This window comes from Macaca mulatta, chromosome 13, assembly GCF_049350105.2.
Source record: "Macaca mulatta isolate MMU2019108-1 chromosome 13, T2T-MMU8v2.0, whole genome shotgun sequence".
In the NCBI taxonomy this organism is placed as follows: Eukaryota; Metazoa; Chordata; class Mammalia; order Primates; family Cercopithecidae; genus Macaca; species Macaca mulatta.
The window spans coordinates 5,365,601-5,385,457 of record NC_133418.1 but is presented as its reverse complement, the minus strand read 5'-3'; the positions used below and the strand labels follow the sequence as shown (position 1 = coordinate 5,385,457).

Sequence of the window (19,857 nt, the reverse complement as noted above, 5' to 3'; positions counted from 1 at the left end):
GTATTTTTCACATTTTACCAGTGAGTAAACAAAGGCTTAGAGAAGTTAAGTGTCTGTTTCAAGGTAATAGTCAATATAAAGTGAAGCACAGGTCCACCAGATTCCAGAAGCTGTGCTTTTATCTATGATGGTCTACCATCTCCCATCCTTTTTTTTTTTCTCTCTCAGATTGTTTTCTTTCTTGAGAATGGAGACATTTATTATTATTGTTATTATTTTATTTTATTTATTTATTTTTTTGAGACGGAGTCTCACTCTGTCACCCAGGCTGGAGTGCAGTGGCGCAATCTCGGCTCACTGCAAGCTCTGCCTCCCGGGTTCACGCCATTCTCCTGCTTCAGCCTCCTGAGTAGCTGAGACTACAGGTGCCCACCACCATGCCTGGCTAATTTTTTATATTTTTAGTAGAGATGAGGTTTCACCATGTTAGCCAGGATGGTCTTGATCTCCTGACCTCATGATCCACCCGCCTTGGCCTCCCAAAGTGCTGGGAATACAGAGGTGAGCCACTGCGCCTGGCCTTATTTCATTTTTTTGAAATGGAGTCTTGCTCTGTTGCCCAGGCTGGAGTGCGGTGGCATGATCTCGGATCACTGCAACCTCCGCCTCCTGGGTTCAGTGATTCTCCTGCCTCAGCCTTTGGGGTAGCTGGGATTTCAGGCACACTCCACCCAGTCTGGCTGATTACAGGCACACACCACCACATCTGGCTAATTGTTGTATTTTTAGTAGAGACGGGGTTTCACCACATTGACCAGGCTGGTCTCAAACTCCAGACCTCAAGTAATCTGCCCACCTCGGCCTCCCAAAGTGCTAGGATTGCAGGCATGAGCCACACCCAGCCTGTTAATATTATGTTTATATGCTGTCCTCTGCAATTTCAGTTCTTAGCACTTATATTCAGTCCAGAGAGTATAGAAAGTATCTTCCTTTCTACATCCCAACACCCTACAACTGTCTCAGAGGGTAAAATCAAATGTGTTTGTCAGTGGCATGTTTTACTTCGATATACAAAACGGCACCAGGCATTGTTCTAAGCACTTTCACATACGTTATTTACTTATCATAACAACCTTTTGGGGTAGATGATAGTATTATCTCTATTTTATGGGTAAGAAACTGAAGTGCATGTAGAAAGATTACACAGCTTGTTAGTGTCACACACATAGTGGGTCTGACTCCAGAGACTCCAGTCTGATTGTTACTGCTTTATTATTTTGAGCTCGTTAAAGGAAGGTGACAAATACCGTACCTTTTGAGAACTTACAAATGACGGTGGTATGTGTGCAGAAGATGTCCCAGACAAGGAAGACAAGGAACAGGTAGGAGGTTGTGCGGAACAATGCATGAAATTCCTCAAGATAGTGGTGAAAACGTTTTTCTGGTTTCTTGTTTCCTTGTCACCAGAGTCCACCTGACGCTATTGCTCAACTTCTTACCACATTTGTTCATGAGAAAATATTGGGAAAATCATAGCAACCAGTAATGCATCTGAGAAGAGGGTGAGAGACTTCAGTATATAGGCTCAGTCCTCCCGCCTCAGCCTCCTTCCCAGTAGCTGGGACCACGGGCATGCGCCACCACACCTGGCTAATTTTTGTATTTTTGTAGAGATAGGGTTTTGCCATGTTGCCTAGGCTGGTCTCAAACTGCTATGCTCAAGTGATTTGCCTACCTTGGCCCCCCAAGGTGCTGGGATTACAGGCATGAGCCACTGCACCCGGCCCCTCAACTGTGGTTTAACATCTGAAAATTAATATACCATATTAATAGACTAAAGGAGAAACAACATATAATCATCTCAAAAGATAGAGAAAAAGTGACAAAATTTCATACCTCTTGATAATAAAACACTCAACAAATTAGGAATAGAAGAGGATTTCCTCAACCTGATAAAGGACATCTATGAAAAACTCACAGCTAACATATATGTGTGTGTGTGTGTGTGTGTCACACACACATTTTTTATTTTTATTTTATTTTTTGAGATAGAATCTCGCTCTGTCGCCTGGGCTGGAGTGCATTGGTGTGATCTTGGCTCACTGCAGCCTCTGCCTCCTGGGTTCAAGCAATTCTCCTGCCTCAGCCTCCCAAGTAGCTGAGATTACAGACATGCACCACCACACCTGGTTAATTTTTGTGTTTTTAGTGGAGACGGGGTATCACCATGTTGATCAGGCTAATCTTAAACTCCTGACCTGAAGTGATCTGCTCGTCTCGACCTCCCAAAGTGCTGGGATTACAGGCGTGAGTGAGCCACTGCGCCCAACCTTTTTGTTTTTTTGAGACAGAGTCTCACTCTGTCACCCAGGCTGGAGTGCAGTGGCATGATCTCTGCCCATTGCAACCTCCACCTCCTGGGTTCAAGCAATTCTCCTGCCTCAGCCTCCTGAGCAGCTGCGATTATAGGCGCCTGCTACCACTTCCGGCTAAGTTTTTGTATTTTTAATAGTGACAGGAGTTTGCCATGTTGGCCAGGCTGGTCTCGAACTCCTGACCTCAGGTGATCTGCCCATCTTGGCCTCCCAAAGTGCTGGAATTACAGGCATGAGCTCCTGTGCTTGGCTAGAAAAACCCACAGCTAACATATTTAATGGTAAACAGTTGAATTATTTCCTTCTAAGATCAGGAATAAAACGAGGATATTGACTCTTACCACTTCTGTTTAACATTGTACTGGAGGATCTAGCCAGGGCAAGAGACATGAAAATGAAATAAAAGACATCAAGATTGGAAAGGAAGTAAAACTATTTCTATTTGCAGATGACAGAATATGGAAAATCCTAAGCAATCCACACACAAAAAAAACTATTAGAACTACTAAATGAGTTTAGCAAGGTTGCAGGATAAAAGATCAGTATGCAAAAATCAGGTTTATTTCTTCTTTCTTTTTCTTTTTTTTTTTTGAGACGGAGTCTTGCTGTGTTGCACAAGTTGGAGTTCAGTATCATGATATCTGCTCATTGCCACCTCTGCCTCCTGGGTTCAAGTGATTCTTCTACCTCAGCCTCCAGAGTAGCTGGGATTACAGGCATGCGCTACCATACCCTGCTAATTTCTGTATTTTTAGTAGAGATGGGGGTTCACCATGTTGGTCAGGCTGTTCTTGAACTCCTGACCTCATGATCCACCTGCCTCGGCCTCCCACAGTGCTGGGATTACAGGCTTGAGGTACCGCACCTGGCAAATCAGGTTTATTTCTATATATTTTCAATGAACAATCTGAAAATGAAATGAGAAAACAACTCCATTTGCACTATTATCAAAAATAATAAAATACTTAGAAGTAAATTTGACCAGGTGTGGTGGCTTATGCCTGTAATCCCAGCACTTTTGAGGCCGAGGCGAGCGGATCATGAGGTCAGGAGATCGAGACCATTCTGGCTAATGTGGTGAAACCCTGTCTCTACTAAAAAAAATACAAAAAAGTTAGCCAGATGTGGTGGCGGGCGCCTGTAGTCCCAGCTACTAAGGAGGCTGAGGCAGGAGAATGGCGTGAATCTGGGAGGCAGAGGTTGCAGTGAGCCGAGATCGCGCCACTGCACTCCAGCCTGGGCGACAGAATGAGACTCCGTCTCAAAAAAAAAAAAGAAAAAAAGAGTACATTTAACAGAAAAACTTTGACAACTACAAAATATTGTTGGGGCCAGGTGGCCCACACCTGTAATCCCAGCACTTATGGGAGGCAGAAGTGGGAGAGTCACCTTAAGCCAGGCATTTGAAATGAGCCTGGGCAACATAGCAAGACCTTGTCTCTACAAAAAATAAAATTAGGCCGGGCGTGGTGGCTCACACATGTAATCCCAACAGGAGAGGGACTTTGGGAGGCTGAGACAGGTGGATCATGAGGTCAGGAGATTAAGACCCATCTTGATGGTGAAACCCCGTCTCTACTAAGAATACAAAAAAATTGGCCGGGCTTGGCAGTGTGCACCTATAGTCCCAGTTACTCAGGGGGCAGAGGCAGGAGAATTGCTTGAACCCGGGAGGCAGAGGCTGCAGTGAGCCGAGATTGCGCCACTGCACTCGACCCTGGGCGACAGAACAAGACTCTGTCTCAAAAAAAATTAGCCTGGTGTGGTGGGTGATGCATGCCACCTGGGAGGCTGAGGTGGAGGTTCGCTCAGGAGGTCGAGGCCACAGTGAGCCGTGATTGCACCACTGCACTCCAGCCTCAGTAACAGAGCAAGAACCTGTCTCAAAAATGAAATAGAGTAAAAAAACATTATTGGAAGAAATTAAAGAAGATCCATGTAAATGGAAAGATATCCTATGGCATGGATTGGAAGACTTGGTATTGTTAAGATGGCAGTACTCCCCACGTTGCTCTGTGCAGTCCCTACCTCTCAAAAACTTTGCTGGCTTCTGGCCGGGCGCAGTGGCTCACACCTGTAATCCCAGCACTTTGGGAGGCCGAGGCGGGCGGATCACGAGGTCAGGAGATTGAGACCATCCTGGCTAACACAGTGAAACCCCGTCTCTACTAAAAGTACAAAAAGTTAGCCGGGCACGGTGACGGGCGCCTGTAGTCCCAGCTACTTGGGAGGCTGAGGCAGGAGAATGGCGTGAACCCAGGAGGCGGAGCTTGCAGCGAGCCAAGATCATGCCACTGAACTCCAGCCTGGGCAGCAGAGCAAGACTCCATCTCAAAAAAAAAAAAAAAAAAAGAAGTACGCAATAAATGTACCAGTCCCTGGTGCCAAAAAGGTTGAAGACTACTGGATTAGAGGATACACAAAATGTGATCTATTGATACAACGGAATTACCAGCAATGAAAAGAATTAAGTATCACTGGGTGTGGTGGCTCGTGCCTATAATCCCAACACTTTGGGAGGCCAAAGTGGAAGGATTGCTTGAGCCTAGGAGTTTTAGACCAGTTGGGCAACACAGGGAGACCCCATCTTTACAAAAAACAAAAAAAATTAGCTGATTCCAACTACTTTGCAGGCTGAGGCAGGAGGATTGCTTGAGTCCGGGAGGTCAAGGCTATAGTGAGCTATGATTGCCAGTACACTGTAGTCTGGGCAATGGAGCAAGACTGTCTCAAAAGAAAAAAAAGGTAGGAGTAATTGCCAGGCACGGTGGCTCACCTTTGTAATTCTAGCACTTTAGGAGACCAAGGTGAGTGCGTCACCTGAGCCCAGGACCTCAAGGTTGCGATGAGCCTTGATCACACCACTGTACTCCAGCCTGGGTGACAGAGCAAGACCCTGTCTCAAAAAAAAAAAAAAAAGACTGAAAGAAATTAACTATCCATATGTGCTCCAACATGGATGACCCTTGAAAACATTATGTTAAATGGAAGAAGCCGGTCACAAAAGACCAACACATAGTATGATGCCATGCATATGAAATGTCAAGAATAGGCAAATCTGTAGAGACAGAAAGTAGATTAGTGGTTGTCTAGGGCTGGGGTAATGTGGGGTGGAGATGAGGAGAGTGACTACTAGTGGGCATGGGATTTTTTTTTTTGGGTGATGAAGATGTTTTAAAATTGGTTGTGGTAATCATAATCTTAACTCTGAATTTACTAAACACCATTGAATTATATACTATAAGTGAATTGTGTGGTCTGTGAATTATATCTCAGTGTTGTAGTTAACTAATTTTATTTATTTATTTTTTTGGAGACTGAGTCTCACCCTGTCGGCCAGGCTGGAGTGCAGTGGTGTGATATGGACTCGCTGAAACCTCCATCTCCCAGATTCAAGTGATTCTCCTGCCTCAGCCTCCCGAGTAGCTGGGATTACAGGTGCCTGCCAGCACGCCTGGCTAATTTTTGTACTTTTAGTAGAGACGGAGTTTCACCATGTTGCCCAGGCTGGTCTCGAACTCCTGACCTTGTGATCTGCACGCCTCAGCCTCCCAAAGTACTGGGATTACAGGCATGAGCCACTGCGCCTGGCTGTATTGTAGTTATTTTTTAATGTTGATTAAAAGATCACCAGTGGCCAGACACAGTAGCTCATGCCTGTAATCCCAGCACTTTGGGAAGCCAAGGCAGGATTGAGTCCAGGCATTTGAAACCAGCGTAGGCAACATAGCGAGTCATCTCTACAAAAAATCAAAAAAAAAAAAAAAAAGTAAAGACAACCTGATTATCTTTTCTTGGCACTATCAAGTCATCAGCTGACGATCATCACTTTCTCACAGGAACCCACCCGGATGTTGGTGAAAAGTTGGAGGGAAGTCAGTAGCAATCTTGGAGCTACAGTGTGTGTCCGATGAAATCAGAGTGTAGTGAATGAGAGCAGAGTGCAACCATTGTAGTCTTGGCCTTCATTCTTTTCTGTGAGATGTTTGGGTCTCACCCCTGGGGAGGCAGGAACAGCTAGAGAGTGGGGAGAACAGCTTGGCAGTCGTTTCTGAGGTATTCCCCAAACTTTGAGGTACTCCCCATACTTTTTTTTGATGTGATGATTGTTTTTTCCTCCTTTGAACTGGAAGAAAATTAACAATACCATGCCATCCAGTTAAAAAAACATTTCCTCAAGTCTTTTTTTTTTTTTTCTTTTGAGAGAGAGTCTTGCATTCTGTCGCCCAGGATGGAGCGCAGTGGCACAGTGGTAGCTCACTGCGGCCTCGAACTCCTGGGCTTAAGCTGTCTTCCTGCCTCAGCCTCCTGAGTAGCTGGGACTACAGGTGTGCCATCATGCCTGGTTAATTTTTACTGTTTTGGCCAGGTGCAGTGCCCAGTGCCTATAACCCCAGCACTTGAGGTCAGGATTTCAAGACCAACCTGGCCAACATGGTGAAACCCCGTCTCGACTAAGAATACAACAGTTAGCCTGGCGTGATGGTGCATGCCTGTAATCCCAGCTACTTGGGAGGCTGAGACAGGAGAATCGTTTGAACCCAGGAGGCGGAGGTTGCAGTGAGCCGATATTATGCCACTGAACTCCAGCATGGGCGACGGAGTGAGACTCGGTCTCAAAAAAAGAAACAAATTTATCTATTTATTTATTATTATTACCATGATTTTTGGGGTTTTTTGAGACGGAGTATCACTCTGTCGCCCAGGCTGGAGTGCAGTGATGCCATCTCAGCTCACTTCAAGCTCCGCATCCCGGGGTTCATGCCATTCTCCTGCCTCAACTTCCCAAGTAGCTGGGACTACAGGCACCCGCCACCATGCCTGGCTAATTTTTTTGTATTTTTAGTAGAGATGCAGTTTCACTGTGTTAGCCAGGATGGTCTCGATCTCCTGACTTCGTGATCCGCCCACCTCGGCCTCCCAAAGTGCTGGGATTGCCGGCGTCAGCCACCACACCCGGCCAAGACAGAGTCTTGCTATGTTGTCGAGGCTGGTCTCAAACTCCTGGACTCAAGCGACCTCCTGCCTTGGCCTCCCGAAGTGCTAGGAATACAGCCATGAGCCACCACACTCGGTCCCCTCAAGTCTTTATGTTGATGAAGACACTGATCCCAAAGTGGTCTCTTTACTGTTGGCAGAGAGAATTTTACATGTTTCTTTTCTGAGACAGTGAAAGAGGGCGAGAGGAAGAAAGCAAGGGCCGGTGCTCCAGAGGATGCTTATCCCTGGGTTAGTTCTTTACTTTTCTTTGAGCTTTGACCCTTTCGAGACTCCGATTAAAGTGTTGGACCCACAGAAAGAGGCACATACACAAAGGAGTTGACATGATTTTAGGAGATCTGAAGATCCCCTGTTCTATAGAATTGATGGTGGTTCTCATTCACAAGAAGTATTGGCGTACTATCAGAATGATGGTCAGCAGTGAAATTAAGACATACATAATGGACTGTATTCTGAATCTTGGTATTGTAATCTGGGTGGGCAGGTTATAAAGGTCAGTGCTTGGGGCACACCTCACATTTAGTCTCCTGATTTTGGAGTACTCCTTATTGAAGTCCTCAAATTACTTGATTTGAGTTTGCTCTAGTAGGGTCACAACTAAGATAAATGAGATTGAGCTCATTCCATGAGTTTCTTTTTTTTTTTTTTTTTTTGAGACGGAGTCTCGCTCTGTCGCCCAGGCTGGAGTGCAGTGGCGCGATCTCGGCTCACTGCAAGCTCCGCCTCCCGGGTTCACGCCATTCTCCTGCCTCAGCCTCCCGAGTAGCTGGGACTACAGGCGCCCACAACCGCGCCCGGCTAGTTTTTTGTATTTTTAGTAGAGACGGGGTTTCACCGTGGTCTCGATCTCCTGACCTTGTGATCTGCCCGCCTCGGCCTCCCAAAGTGCTGGGATTACAGGCGTGAGCCACCGCGCCCGGCTCCATGAGTTTCTTAAGACAGCATGATGATATTCATTTATATGAAGGTTTCCAGACCTGGAAGTGCCACTTTTCTGTGTCGTCCAGTCGAGAAGCTGTGAGTCCTGGGGAGGGTCCCTAGCATAGCTTTATGGGAGTCTGGGGGCTTACAGAGCAAGGCCCTTCTCAGGCGGCGTAGAAGTGTGCGAAGAATCTCACTGATCATCTTCTCACTTTAAACAGGATGGGTATTGTCTCCTCCGTCCAGATTTCTGCATAAAGGGCTAGATGAAGATTATTGTAGGACCAGCAGCTTATACGGCTTTGAAAGTCTAAACAGTGACAGGCCTACCTGTGGAATTGATAGTGTGTTCTGCCGGTGGTTCCAGGGAGGATGAAATGGAGGTGTGGTGGGAGATGCTTCACATCTAGTAGCATCTAGTAGAAGGCATTTGTTTTGTTAATTATTTTTATAGACATTACAGAAAAATTGGAAAATGCTGAAAAAAACGAAAGTGTACAAACATCTTTAAGAACAAAGACATTGCATCATGTTGTAAATATTGTTTTTAAAACCTTTTTAAATTTTTTAAAATTTGCAGATACATAGAAAAATTGAGAAAAACAAAAATTGAGTGTATGGTAAATACTAGATTCAGATTATTCTTTATTTGATAATAATTTTGTACTTAGGATTAAGTTATAAGAATACAACAGGCTGGCCGCGGTGACTCACGCCTGTAATCCCAGCACTTTGGGAGGCTGAGGCGGGTGGATCACCTGAGGTCAGGAGTTCGAGACCACCCTGGGCAACATGGTGAAACCCCGTCTCTACTAAAAATACAAAAATTAGCCGGGCGTGGTGGCAGGCACCTGTAATCCCAGCTACTTGGGAGACTGAGGCAGGAGAATTGCTTGAACCCAGGAGGTGGAGGTTGCAGTGAGCCGAGATCACACCATTGTACTCCAGCCTGGAGGATAAGAGTGAGATTTCATCTCAAAAAAAAAAAAAAAGTTGGTCCTTTGGGCGAAAAAAAAAATACAGCAGAGAATTTTGGAATGTTGTTCTTCACCCAGATTTCCGAAAATGTTAATGTTTTACTACATTTGCTTTGTCTTTTTTTTTTTTTTTTTTTTTTTTTTTTGAGACGGAGTCTCGCTCTGTCGCCCAGGCTGGAGTGCAGTGGCGCGATCTCGGCTCACTGCAAGCTCCGCCTCCCGGGTTCACGCCATTCTCCTGCCTCAGCCTCCCGAGTAGCTGGGACTATAGGTGCCCACAACCGCGCCCGGCTAATTTTTTTGTATTTTTAGTAGAGACGGGGTTTCACCATGGTCTCGATCTCCTGACCTTGTGATCTGCCCGCCTCGGCCTCCCAAAGTGCTGGGATTACAGGCGTGAGCCACCGCGCCCGGCCCTTTTTTTTTTTTTTTTTTTTTTGAGACAGAGTTTTGCTCTTGTTGCCCAGACTGGTGTGCAGTGGCGCGATCTTGGCTCATCATGGCCTCCGTCTCCCTGGTTCAAGCGATTCTCCTGCCTCAGCCTCCCGAGTAGCTGGGATTACAGGCATATGCTACCACGCCTGGCTAATTGTATATTTTTAATAGAAACGGGGTTTCTCCATGTTGGTCAGGCTGGTCTCAAACTCCCGACCTCAGGTGATCCGCCTGCCTTGGTCTCCCAAAGTGCTGGGATTACAGGTGTGAGCTACTGCACCTGGCTGTCCTTATTTTTTTTTTTTTTTTTTCGAGAGAGGGTTTTGTTCTGTCACCCAGGGTGGAGTGCAGTGGCACAATCACAGCTCACTGTAGCCTCAACCGCCCGGGCTCAATAGAGCCTCCCATCTCAGCCTCCCAAGTAGCTGGGACTACAGGTGCATGCCACCAAGCCCAGCTATCTTTTTGTAGAGATGGGGTTTTGCCATGTTGCCCAGGTTGGTCTCAAACTCCTAGGGTCAAGCAATCCTCCTGCCTTCATTTCCCAAAGTGCTGGTATTACAGGTGTGAGCCACTACACTGGCCATCCTTTTCTTTAACTCTTTCTTTGTGTGTGTGTCTGTGTGTGTATGTGTCTTGTGTGTGTGTTTGTGCTTGTGTCTTTTTTTCTGAACTAAGAGTAAATTGCTGTCGTGATGCCTCCTTAATCCTAAATACTTGAGTGTGTGTGTGTTTAAAAAAAAAAAGTTATTTTGTATAGCCACAGCACAGTGATCAAAGTCAGGAAGTTAACGTTTGTAACAATACCATCATCTAATCTTCAGTCCTTATTCATATTTCACCAATTGTCCCGATATGTCCTCTATAATGAAAGAAAGTCCCAGATCCTGTGTTGTATTCAGTTGTTACATCTCTCCTCTCCTTTAATCTGGAACTATTCTCAGTGTTCTCTTTGTGCTTCAGAGTACATACTGTTTAGAGCTGATTTTTAAAAAATTGTACATATGAAACATTTTTCCATATTGAGAGAGATTGAAAGCAGTATATCCCAGTGATTGAGTCAGGGCTCTGGAGCCAGAATACTTGGTTTCAAATCCTGATTTCACTACTTAATGCCTGTGTTATCCTGGGCAAGTTTTTTTACCTGTGAAATGAGGAGTACTGATACTACCTCATAGGATTGTGAGAATTAAATGCAAAAGTGCTCATTACTGAGTTCAGTACCTGGCACAGACTAAGTGCTCAGTAAACGCTAGCTATTATTCACACCATTCAGTGGACTCCTAAGGGACATGTTGCAAACATTTTAGTTCTGTTCTCTCTTCCTCTGCCCTCCTCCCCTTCTTTTCTTCACATCTGGGTTCCAGAAAGCATATGGTCCGCTTACTAGAAAATGATATGGTTTGAGATGGAAAACACTGCTCTGAAAGAGCTGGTGTGTGAGCGCCTGTTGTTTGGTGACAGTTCTCACTGGTGCAAGAATCATGACAGTAAAGTTCTTTTTCTTAAGTGCTAAATGTATTCCGTTGTTTCATTATGAAATTACATGGTTCTCATCTTTTGGTGTTAAAATGTCCTTTTGTAAAATGATGTTTATTACAGATGATTGTTCTGTCATTATTGTATTTTAATATTTTTAGTAGGCAATAAAAAGAAACCAAATCTAATACTCTCCAAAATAGTTTTGGAAATACTAATGGTTAATGACAGCCAGTGGTCTGGGAATTCATGCTTTAAAAGATGTTTGTTTGGCTTTGTGTTTATGTGTATATGAGTACCTGTGAACGATATTTGTGTCCAGAAATGCACTAGTCACTGATTGTTTATTGACTCCCCCTTGAATGCCAGACATTGTACTAAATGCTTTGCATATCTCATTTCATCTTCATAATGAACCCTGTGAGCTTTGTATTGTTCTGTTTACAGTGAGGAAATAGAGTCTCGAAGAGGTGATGTAATCCACCCAAGGTTACACAGCTGTGAGTGACATAACTGCAGTTAGAACTCAGGTCTCCCTAATTACAGAGGCCATTTGGAATTTTAGCCTAGCATCCATAAATCCACAAGCTAATGGGTGTCTTTTCCATCAAAATATGCTGGAGATACAGTTATCCTGTAGAGGTCTTCAAAAAACGCTTTTTAAAAAGTAGTCTTATAGTACAAAAAGTTGAAAACATTTCTCCACCCTTTGAACGACAATCCTTTGGACGATAAGACAGGTGAGAATTTCTCCTTTCTGGTGACTCTTAAATTAGGAATAAAACTGCCACCTTGCCTGAACCAGTGTGATTCTTCAATCTTTGGTTCTAACTTACAGACTGCTTTCTAGGGGAAAACAAAATTGCTCCTGTGTGAAATTAGTGGTTATCCAAGAAATGCTTCCAAGAACTCTTGACTAGGAGTAGAAAATAAGATGGCATTTAGTGACTTACACTAATGTGAGGTTAAAAGTTGAAGGCCAACTCGTGTGCCGCCGAAGCAGACAGATTCTCTCTGGTTGCAAAGCTGTGGGGCTCCCTATCTGGTGCAGCATTTCTTCAATTTGGTTGCATATCACAGCCTTCTGTGGTGCTTCTTAAAAATACTTAATCCTGGCTGTGCGCGGTGGCTCATGCTTGTAATCCCAGCACTTTGGGAGGCTGAGGCGGGTGGATCACGAGATCAGGAGTTCTAGAGCAGCCTGAGCAACATGGTGAAACCCTGTCTCTACTAAAAATACAAAAATTAGCTGGGCATGGTGGTGAGTGCCTGTAATCCCAGCTACCTCATAAGGCTGAGGCAGGAGAATCGCTGGAACCCAGGAGGTGGAGGTTGCAGTGAGCCAAGATCGCACCACTGCACTGCAGCCTAGGTGACAGAGCGAGACACCATCTCAAAAAAACAAACAGCAACAACAACAAAAAAAAATCCTGCACCCTACTCTAGCCCTACTGAATGAGACAGTTTGACTGAGGGACCCATGTATATGTCCAGTTAACAAGCTCCTTCAGGTGATCCCAAGGCCCAGCATGCCTCTGGCTGTCACCTGGAACTGGGTCCACACCAGCCTTGGGAAGAGTAAGGCACCCTTAGGCTAGCGATTGCTGTCGCTTTATTATTTGTTTATTTTCTAAGCAAGCTAACATAGGAGGCTGCTATCTCTTTAAAGTTGCAACTTAAACTTCTAATCAGGGTTACTGGAGGTGATGAGTGAAGCAAGCCTTGGGCTCATCAGAGCTCCACAGGGCATTTTTAATCCCTTTTCCTTAATTGTCACTGAAATTATGAGCGTTCTCTGAGATGCCAGTTGCTGTAAACTGCTTGATAACGTGTTCACCGTTTCCTTGTTCTAAATGGTAGTTGTTGAAGAGTAACTTTATGCCAGTTTAATCATCCACTGATTGATGTGATGCCTTTCTGTGTCCTGTATGAATTCTGCCAGTGGTGTAAGAGGAGGACAGCAGAGGAGCCGCGCTGCAGCCTCGGACTCCTGGCTGTGGCCCATGGAGTGCAGGGCCATGGGTGCTGCCTCGCCTCACGGCAGCCTCTTCTCACAAGCTGTGATTCTGACTCATCTTTTTCCAGTATCTTGAGTGTGCCGCCCTCATGCTGCTTGTGCCTCAGATCTTTTGGTGGACTCCCTCTAATTACTTGAGTCTCAGCTCAGATACTGCCTCCTCGGGGAGAGGTTCCCTCGCCAGTCCCTTGTATTACCTATTTTATTTTCCTCGTAGCATTTATCACTATCTGAAATCATTTTATTTGCTTGTTTGTTTGTCTCTTCTGCTCTGATCTTGATTCCATTCCTGTCTGTCTTGTTTCTCTTTGGACCCTCAGCATCTGGAACAGTACCTGGCTTGTAGTAGGTGTTCACTGTATTAAAGGAGGGAAGGGTTTGAGGTCGGTACCCTCGCCTGCCTGTCCCACAGGGCAGAGCTGAGCTGAACTCTATAGGTGCCTCTTGCTGATGGCTTAGAACTGCGGCTGTTTCCTGGAGCAGAGTTTAATACCCTCACGCCCGATGATTTTCTAAATCCCATTCTGCAGCGCCGCCGTGGAGCGTCTTCCCTGCCTATGTGTTGTAGGTTAGAATGAGAACAGTTATTTGGGAATATGACTCATAAGGCTCAGTTAGAGGGCAAATGATCCCTTTGGATTAGAGTGAGTTTCATAGTCTCTCAAGTGGCAGGAGTTTGGTCTTCTGGGCAGGAGCTGTTTCCTGAGATCCTGGATAGTGAAGGATGTCTTGAATTTGGAAGAATTTAGCCCTGTTTGTCTCTTCTTTCCCCTTGCTATAGAAATACAGTAGGCTGGGTACAGACAAACTTGAGACTGACTCCCAGAGACATAAGTGGGGCGTGCCTGGACAGCGTACTGCTATGTGTTTTATAAAGCGCCTTCCACAAGCTTCAGGACCCTCTATGGGCTAGAGCGGTCTTCCTGGGGGACCCCTTTGAGAATCTGATACAGTAACAGACCCTCTCCTCAGAAAAATGTGCAAGCGCCTGTGCATATGGTTTTGCCTGTCATCTTGAGGGCGCAGATGCTTCACGGATGCCCTTCAGGGACCCTCAAATTCTGTTTGGGGATTTCAGTTGGTTTTTTCATCCATCACAGCTGGGTCATAGCTCTTCTGTGGCTGTGTCTTTCTGACTTGGTCTCCTGTCTTCTGTGCCCTCTCTTGTTTTTATCATAACCTGCTGGACCCTCTCAGGCCCAGAAGAGGCGGTATTCTCCAGGAGTCCAGGTACTCAGTTCTTGATTCATCATGAGCATCCCTCATTCCCATGTGTCCATCCAACGTTTGTTGCTGTTTCAAGTCCATGTGGTTGTCCCGGGAGTCCCCGGTCTCTGGTCTCACTGCGTCTCCACCTTGCATGTTGACCATGTGGGACAAAGGGATAAATACTCACCAAAGGAGTGGCATGCCTCATGTTACCCCTTCACCACCTCACACCCTGCCTGTCTGCACTGCCTTGGCATTGGGCTTGTTCTGGAATGATGAGTTTGCCATTTCTAAGGAAGAATTGCTCCTACAACTCTACTGGGGAGAGAGGGCCTGTGAAATAGATGGGAAAATGAGTGGTTTATGGGGAAATTTGCAGTTTTCTCCCCGTCAAGGGAGAACCTTGCCCTCTTCTTATGATTGGGAGAAGTGATGTGTGGAGGAGGCTTAAGTGGCCTGGAAAGTCTTTTGACTAAGGACAGTCATTGTGGCTGGCTGAGCCCATCCAGCAACCCCGTTCCATGTTCTTTCTGAGCTCTAGTCCATTTAGCCTCATATGCTTGTAGAATTTTAGAATTGAAAAGAGCTATCTGAATGGAAAGATTCCCCTGCTCAAACAGGTATTTTTAGAATACCCGCTGTGTGCAGAACCGTGGTTGGGAGGAGATGGGGCTGAAGTTTAGACATATGAAGGCATGTGATGAGTGAATTTTTTTCTTCAAGAATCTTATGTGGCAGTTGGGGAGATAGGTACATATACATGAAAAGGAAACCCCTAGTATTAGACAGCACATAAGTGCCAAATGGTGACCTTGGGACATTCAAGTCAGACTCCAGCGTTTTAGGGGGGCCATTTCAGGCCCACCCCAGTTCAGGAGCCAAGAGAATTACTGAAGACAACAACCAAGTGTAGTCGCTTCCTGGGCTGTTTCCCTTGAGAGACCATCTGAATGTGGGCTCTCAGGGGCTGCTGACAATGAAGTTGAGTGGCTGCCTGTTCTGCTGTAAGGGACTCAACTTGTGTGTGCAGAATTCATGTTGCTGTTTGTGCAGGTGTTCCTACGTGCTCTTCCTTAGCGTCTGCTTACCCCCTCTGCTTCCCAGCGGGTATTCCCCTACATCTCAGCCATGGTGAACAACGGCTCCCTCAGCTACGATCACGAGCGGGATGGGCGGCCTACAGAGCTGGGAGGCTGCACGGCCATTGTCCGCAATCTTCATTACGACACCTTCCTGGTGATTCGCTATGTCAAGAGGCATTTGACGGTGAGTCCTTGTCCTGGACCGGATGGTGGTGTGGGCTGTGTCGCCCTTGCTTCCATGGCCTGACCCTGATTTATCTCTCCTTTTATTCTAGATAATGATGGATATTGATGGCAAGCATGAGTGGAGGGACTGCATTGAAGTGCCTGGAGTCCGCCTGCCCCGTGGCTACTACTTCGGCACCTCCTCCATCACCGGGGATCTCTCAGGTACTGCCACACGCACTCTTGGTTTGCCCTGACTGAGGCCTGTTCTCAATACCCATGCCTTGTTGAGGCCTCTCACAGGGGAGAGCCAGAGGAGCAGTGCTGTGGAAGGAGATGCCTCAAGACTGCTTCTCTTTCTACATTCTTATATCCACATTCCTTAAAAAACCCAGGCCAGGCTTTCCTAGTACAGTGGTCACTAGAAGATGGTTGGTGCTAATAGAAAGCAATGTTTGTCCCTTCATTAAGCTGGCTCTTCTAGCCTGTATCCTGAGTTCCTTGCTGTCTAATTTCTGCTGTCAGGCTCCTCTCCTTCCACCCGCTAATGTTCCCTGTTCCCCTTCCTTAACAAAGCTTTTCCTTGACTCTGCCGTCCCTCTTCTGACCCCAGACTGTCCTTTTGCTGAGACTTTTGAATGTTTGTGTACAGCTGCTTTTGTTTCCTAGCTGTCCACCTCCTTAACATGCTGACTCAGACCCGTGCTCTACCTTGCTATTATACTAACACCATTCTCATGAAAGGTCATTCTGTTTCCTTGCCATATTCATTGCTCTGTTCTCATTCTCACCCTTTGTCTTCCTCAGCTCATTTAACCCATTACTCTGAAACTCTTGCCTTCTTGACTTACGTGACATTAATAGCACCTGGCTCTTTTACTTTTCCATCTCCTTTTGTTTCTTTTTCTGCTTATGCCTGATTCTTAGCTTCTCATTTATACACTTACTCTCTTTGCTTTAGCCCCAGTCATAACATCTTTTGGGAAGAGAAAAGGAACTGAACTTCTGTTTCTTTTGATTAATATAGTTTGTTCTGGATAAAGCTAGTTTGGAATAGAAGTTTCTTGTGGCAAAATGGAAAGGCAGATACCCATCTGAAACAGCCGACAGCTAGTGAGCTCCAGCCATTGTAGCTAAAAGGAAGTGTCACCTCAGTGAGGCCAAATCTTCCAGTTTTTCAAGAGAAGCTGGAAATCTGGATTTTTTTTTTTTTTTGAGACGGAGTCTCCCTCTGTCGCCCAGGCTGGAGTGCGGTGGCCGGATCTCAGCTCACTGCAAGCTCCGCCTCCCGGGTTCACGCCATTCTCCTGCCTCAGCCTCCCGAGTAGCCGGGACTACAGGCGCCGCCACCTCGCCTGGCTAGTTTTTTTGTATTTTTTAGTAGAGACAGGGTTTCACCATGTCAGCCAGGATGGTCTCGATCCACCCGTGTCAGCCTCCCAAAGTGCTAGGATTACGGGCTTGAGCCACTGCGCCAGGTGTTTTTTTTTTTTTTTTTTTTTATATACAGAGTCTCGCTCTGTCGCCAGGCTAGGGTGTAGTGCTGCCATCTTGGCTCACTGCAACCTCCACCTTCTGGATTCAAGCGATTCTCCTGTGTCAGCCTCCCAAGTAGCTGGGACTACAGGCGCACACTACCACACCCAGCTAATTTTTGTATTTTTAGTAGAAACGGGGTTTCACCATGTTGGCCAGAATGGTCTCCATCTTTTTTTTTTTTTTTTTGAGACGGAGTCTCGCTCTGTCCCCCAGGCTGGAGTGCAGTGGCCGGATCTCAGCTCACTGCAAGCTCCGCCTCCCGGGTTGACGCCATTCTCCTGCCTCAGCCTCCCGAGTAGCTGGGACTACAGGCGCCCACCACCTCGCCTGGCTAGTTTTTTGTATTTTTAGTAGAGACAGGGTTTCACCGTGTTAGCCAGGATGGTCTCGATCTCCTGACCTCGTGATCCGCCCGTCTCGGCCTCCCAAAGTGCTGGGATTACAGGCTTGAGCCACCGCGCCCAGCCCAATGGTCTCCATCTTGACCTCATGATCTGCCTGCCTTGGCTTCCGAAAGTGCTAGGATTACAGGTATAAGCCACCGAGCCCAGCCTGGAAATCTGGATTTTTAAAATGCAATCTGCTGGTCTTTAAAACTCTGGCATCTGATTTTTTTCTTTAATCAACTTTATTGGGGTGTGCTTTCCATACAACAGAAAAATACAGTTTGAAGAGTTTTGACAAATATTTACACCTATGTAGTCACCATCACAAATGAGATATGAATGTTTTCATCATCTGTCGAAAGCCTTATTATCTATCCCCCTTTGCAGTACTCCCCGCCGCCTCGGATTCCAGGCAACCACTGATCTGCTTTCTGTCACGTAGGGAGATTGGTTTTGGCAGTTAGGTTCTAAGTACTGAGCAGGCCAGACCTGTGGGAAGAATCTAGCCTTGGCAGGGGGTAGGAGGCACAGGCTGGAGATCTTTGCTATGTAATCTCATTATATGACTACACATTTTCCTTTGAGCTTACAGGTTTCTGGGTTAACCTCCTGAAGTACTTTTTTAATGGAAAGTCTCCAACTGTCAGAAATGGCAGGAGAGAATAACTTTTTGTCTATTCTAAGTTTTTTGCCCTAGGTCTTTAGTGAGAACACCCAAGTTAGTAAGTCGGTGTTCTCTGCCCATAGAGTATCCCTAAATGCAAGCTGTTTCTTTCCTTTGAGGTCTTTCTTGTTGCCATCCTCTCACTTGTTGTGTAGTGGGTTGTTGAAAACTGCTGAGAAAGTTAGGATGTTTCCCCGCTGTTCCAGGCTTTAATGCCCTGCATTGCGTGAGGAGCATTGCCCTGGCCTTTTATCCTGTCCCATGGTTTAAACTGAGACAGTTTAAACTCTGACAGGTAACATTTTTCCAACGAAGATGAATCCAGTTTTTCACTACCTAGGAATCTGCTAAAGATTCTAGCAGTCCAAGCAGCTGTGGATGCTCTCCTAATAACGTAAATGACCAGAAGTCCAGGCCCCAGTCAATAACCAAGCCAGTAGCAATGAGCACCCTAGCACTCAGATTTGTGGTCTCTAAATACCAATTCCCACTAAAAGGAACTGCAGCTTCCTTGAGAAATGGCTGATGCAAGTTTCGAGGTAGGAAATCTGTAAGTTGGAACTTCCCAGAAAAGCAAGGAAGTTATAAAAAATTCTGGGTTTACGCAGGAAGGGGAACATCACACACCAGGGCCTGTCGTGGGGTGGGGGGAGCAGGGAGGGATAGCATTAGGAGATATACCTAATGTAAATGACGAGTTAGTGGGTACAGCACACCAACATGGCACATGTATACATATATAACAAACCTGCACGTTGTGCACATGTACCCTAAAACTTAAAGTATGATAAAAAATAAATTAAAAAAAAAAAGAAAGTATTGAAAAAAAAAACCTTCTGGGTTTATGTAAAGAGACTCAGGAGCCAATAGGCTCCTACTGGACAAAGACAGGTGAATTGAGCATCAGTAACAGTCTTAACTTTTTTTTTTTTTTTTTTTTTTTTTTTTGAGATGGAGTCTCGCGCTGTCGCCGGACTGGAGTGCAATGGTCAGATCTCAGCTCACTGCAAGCTCCGCCTCCCGGGTTTGCGCCATTCTCCTGCCTCAGCCTCCCAAGTAGCTGGGACTACAGGCGCCTGCCACCTCGCCCGGCTAGTTTTTTTTTTTTTTTGTATTTTTTAGTAGAGACGGGGTTTCACTGTGTTAGCCAGGATGGTCTCGATCTGCTGACCTCATGATCCGCCCGTCTCGGCCTCCCAAAGTGCTGGGATTACAAGCTTGAGCCACCGCGCCCGGCCAACAGTCTTAACTTTAGTGCATTGCAACACATCAGATATGGTTAAATGTAGGAGTTTATAATGATACTTTAAAGAGAGAAATCTAGTCCCTAATTGCTTGATCTTCTCTCTGGTAATTATTAGGGAAATTAAGAGTCACAGTTACAAGAAGCCACAGAGAAACAGGCATCATCCAGAAGGGCAGTGTATCCCATGCCCATAGCTGTGCCCTGCCCGTGGCCCATTAAACAGCGGCCATGAGACCCTTTCCTGTGGCACGTGTGTGTGCACGTGTGTGTGCTCTTCACCAGCGGGGTAGCTGCAGTCCTACTGCGTCTCTTCTTACTGTGCTGGAAGGTTTAACATTTGGGATTTAATTCTTGTTTTATCTCTAAATTTTTCCCATTATACACACATGCTTCTTTTTTTTTTTTTTTTTTTTTTTTGAGA

The 19,857-nt window shown here is 45.8% G+C and overlaps 1 protein-coding gene across 6 annotated transcripts in view; it reads left to right on the top strand.

Annotated features, from left to right (window-relative positions):
- Nucleotides 1–19,857, top strand: part of LMAN2L (lectin, mannose binding 2 like) — a 34,411-nt gene that overhangs the window by 11,670 nt on the left and 2,884 nt on the right. For 4 of the 6 annotated variants that reach the window (XM_028832178.2, XM_028832174.2, XM_028832179.2 and 1 more), the window contains 2 exons: nt 15,459–15,620; nt 15,712–15,826. In XM_028832178.2, the coding sequence (XP_028688011.1) occupies nt 15,459–15,620; nt 15,712–15,826 (277 nt within the window). Of the gene's footprint in view, nt 1–14,342; nt 14,376–15,458; nt 15,621–15,711; nt 15,827–19,857 lie in introns of all 6 variants that reach the window. The other 2 variants (XM_028832173.2, XM_028832175.2) reach the window with 1 other exon arrangement.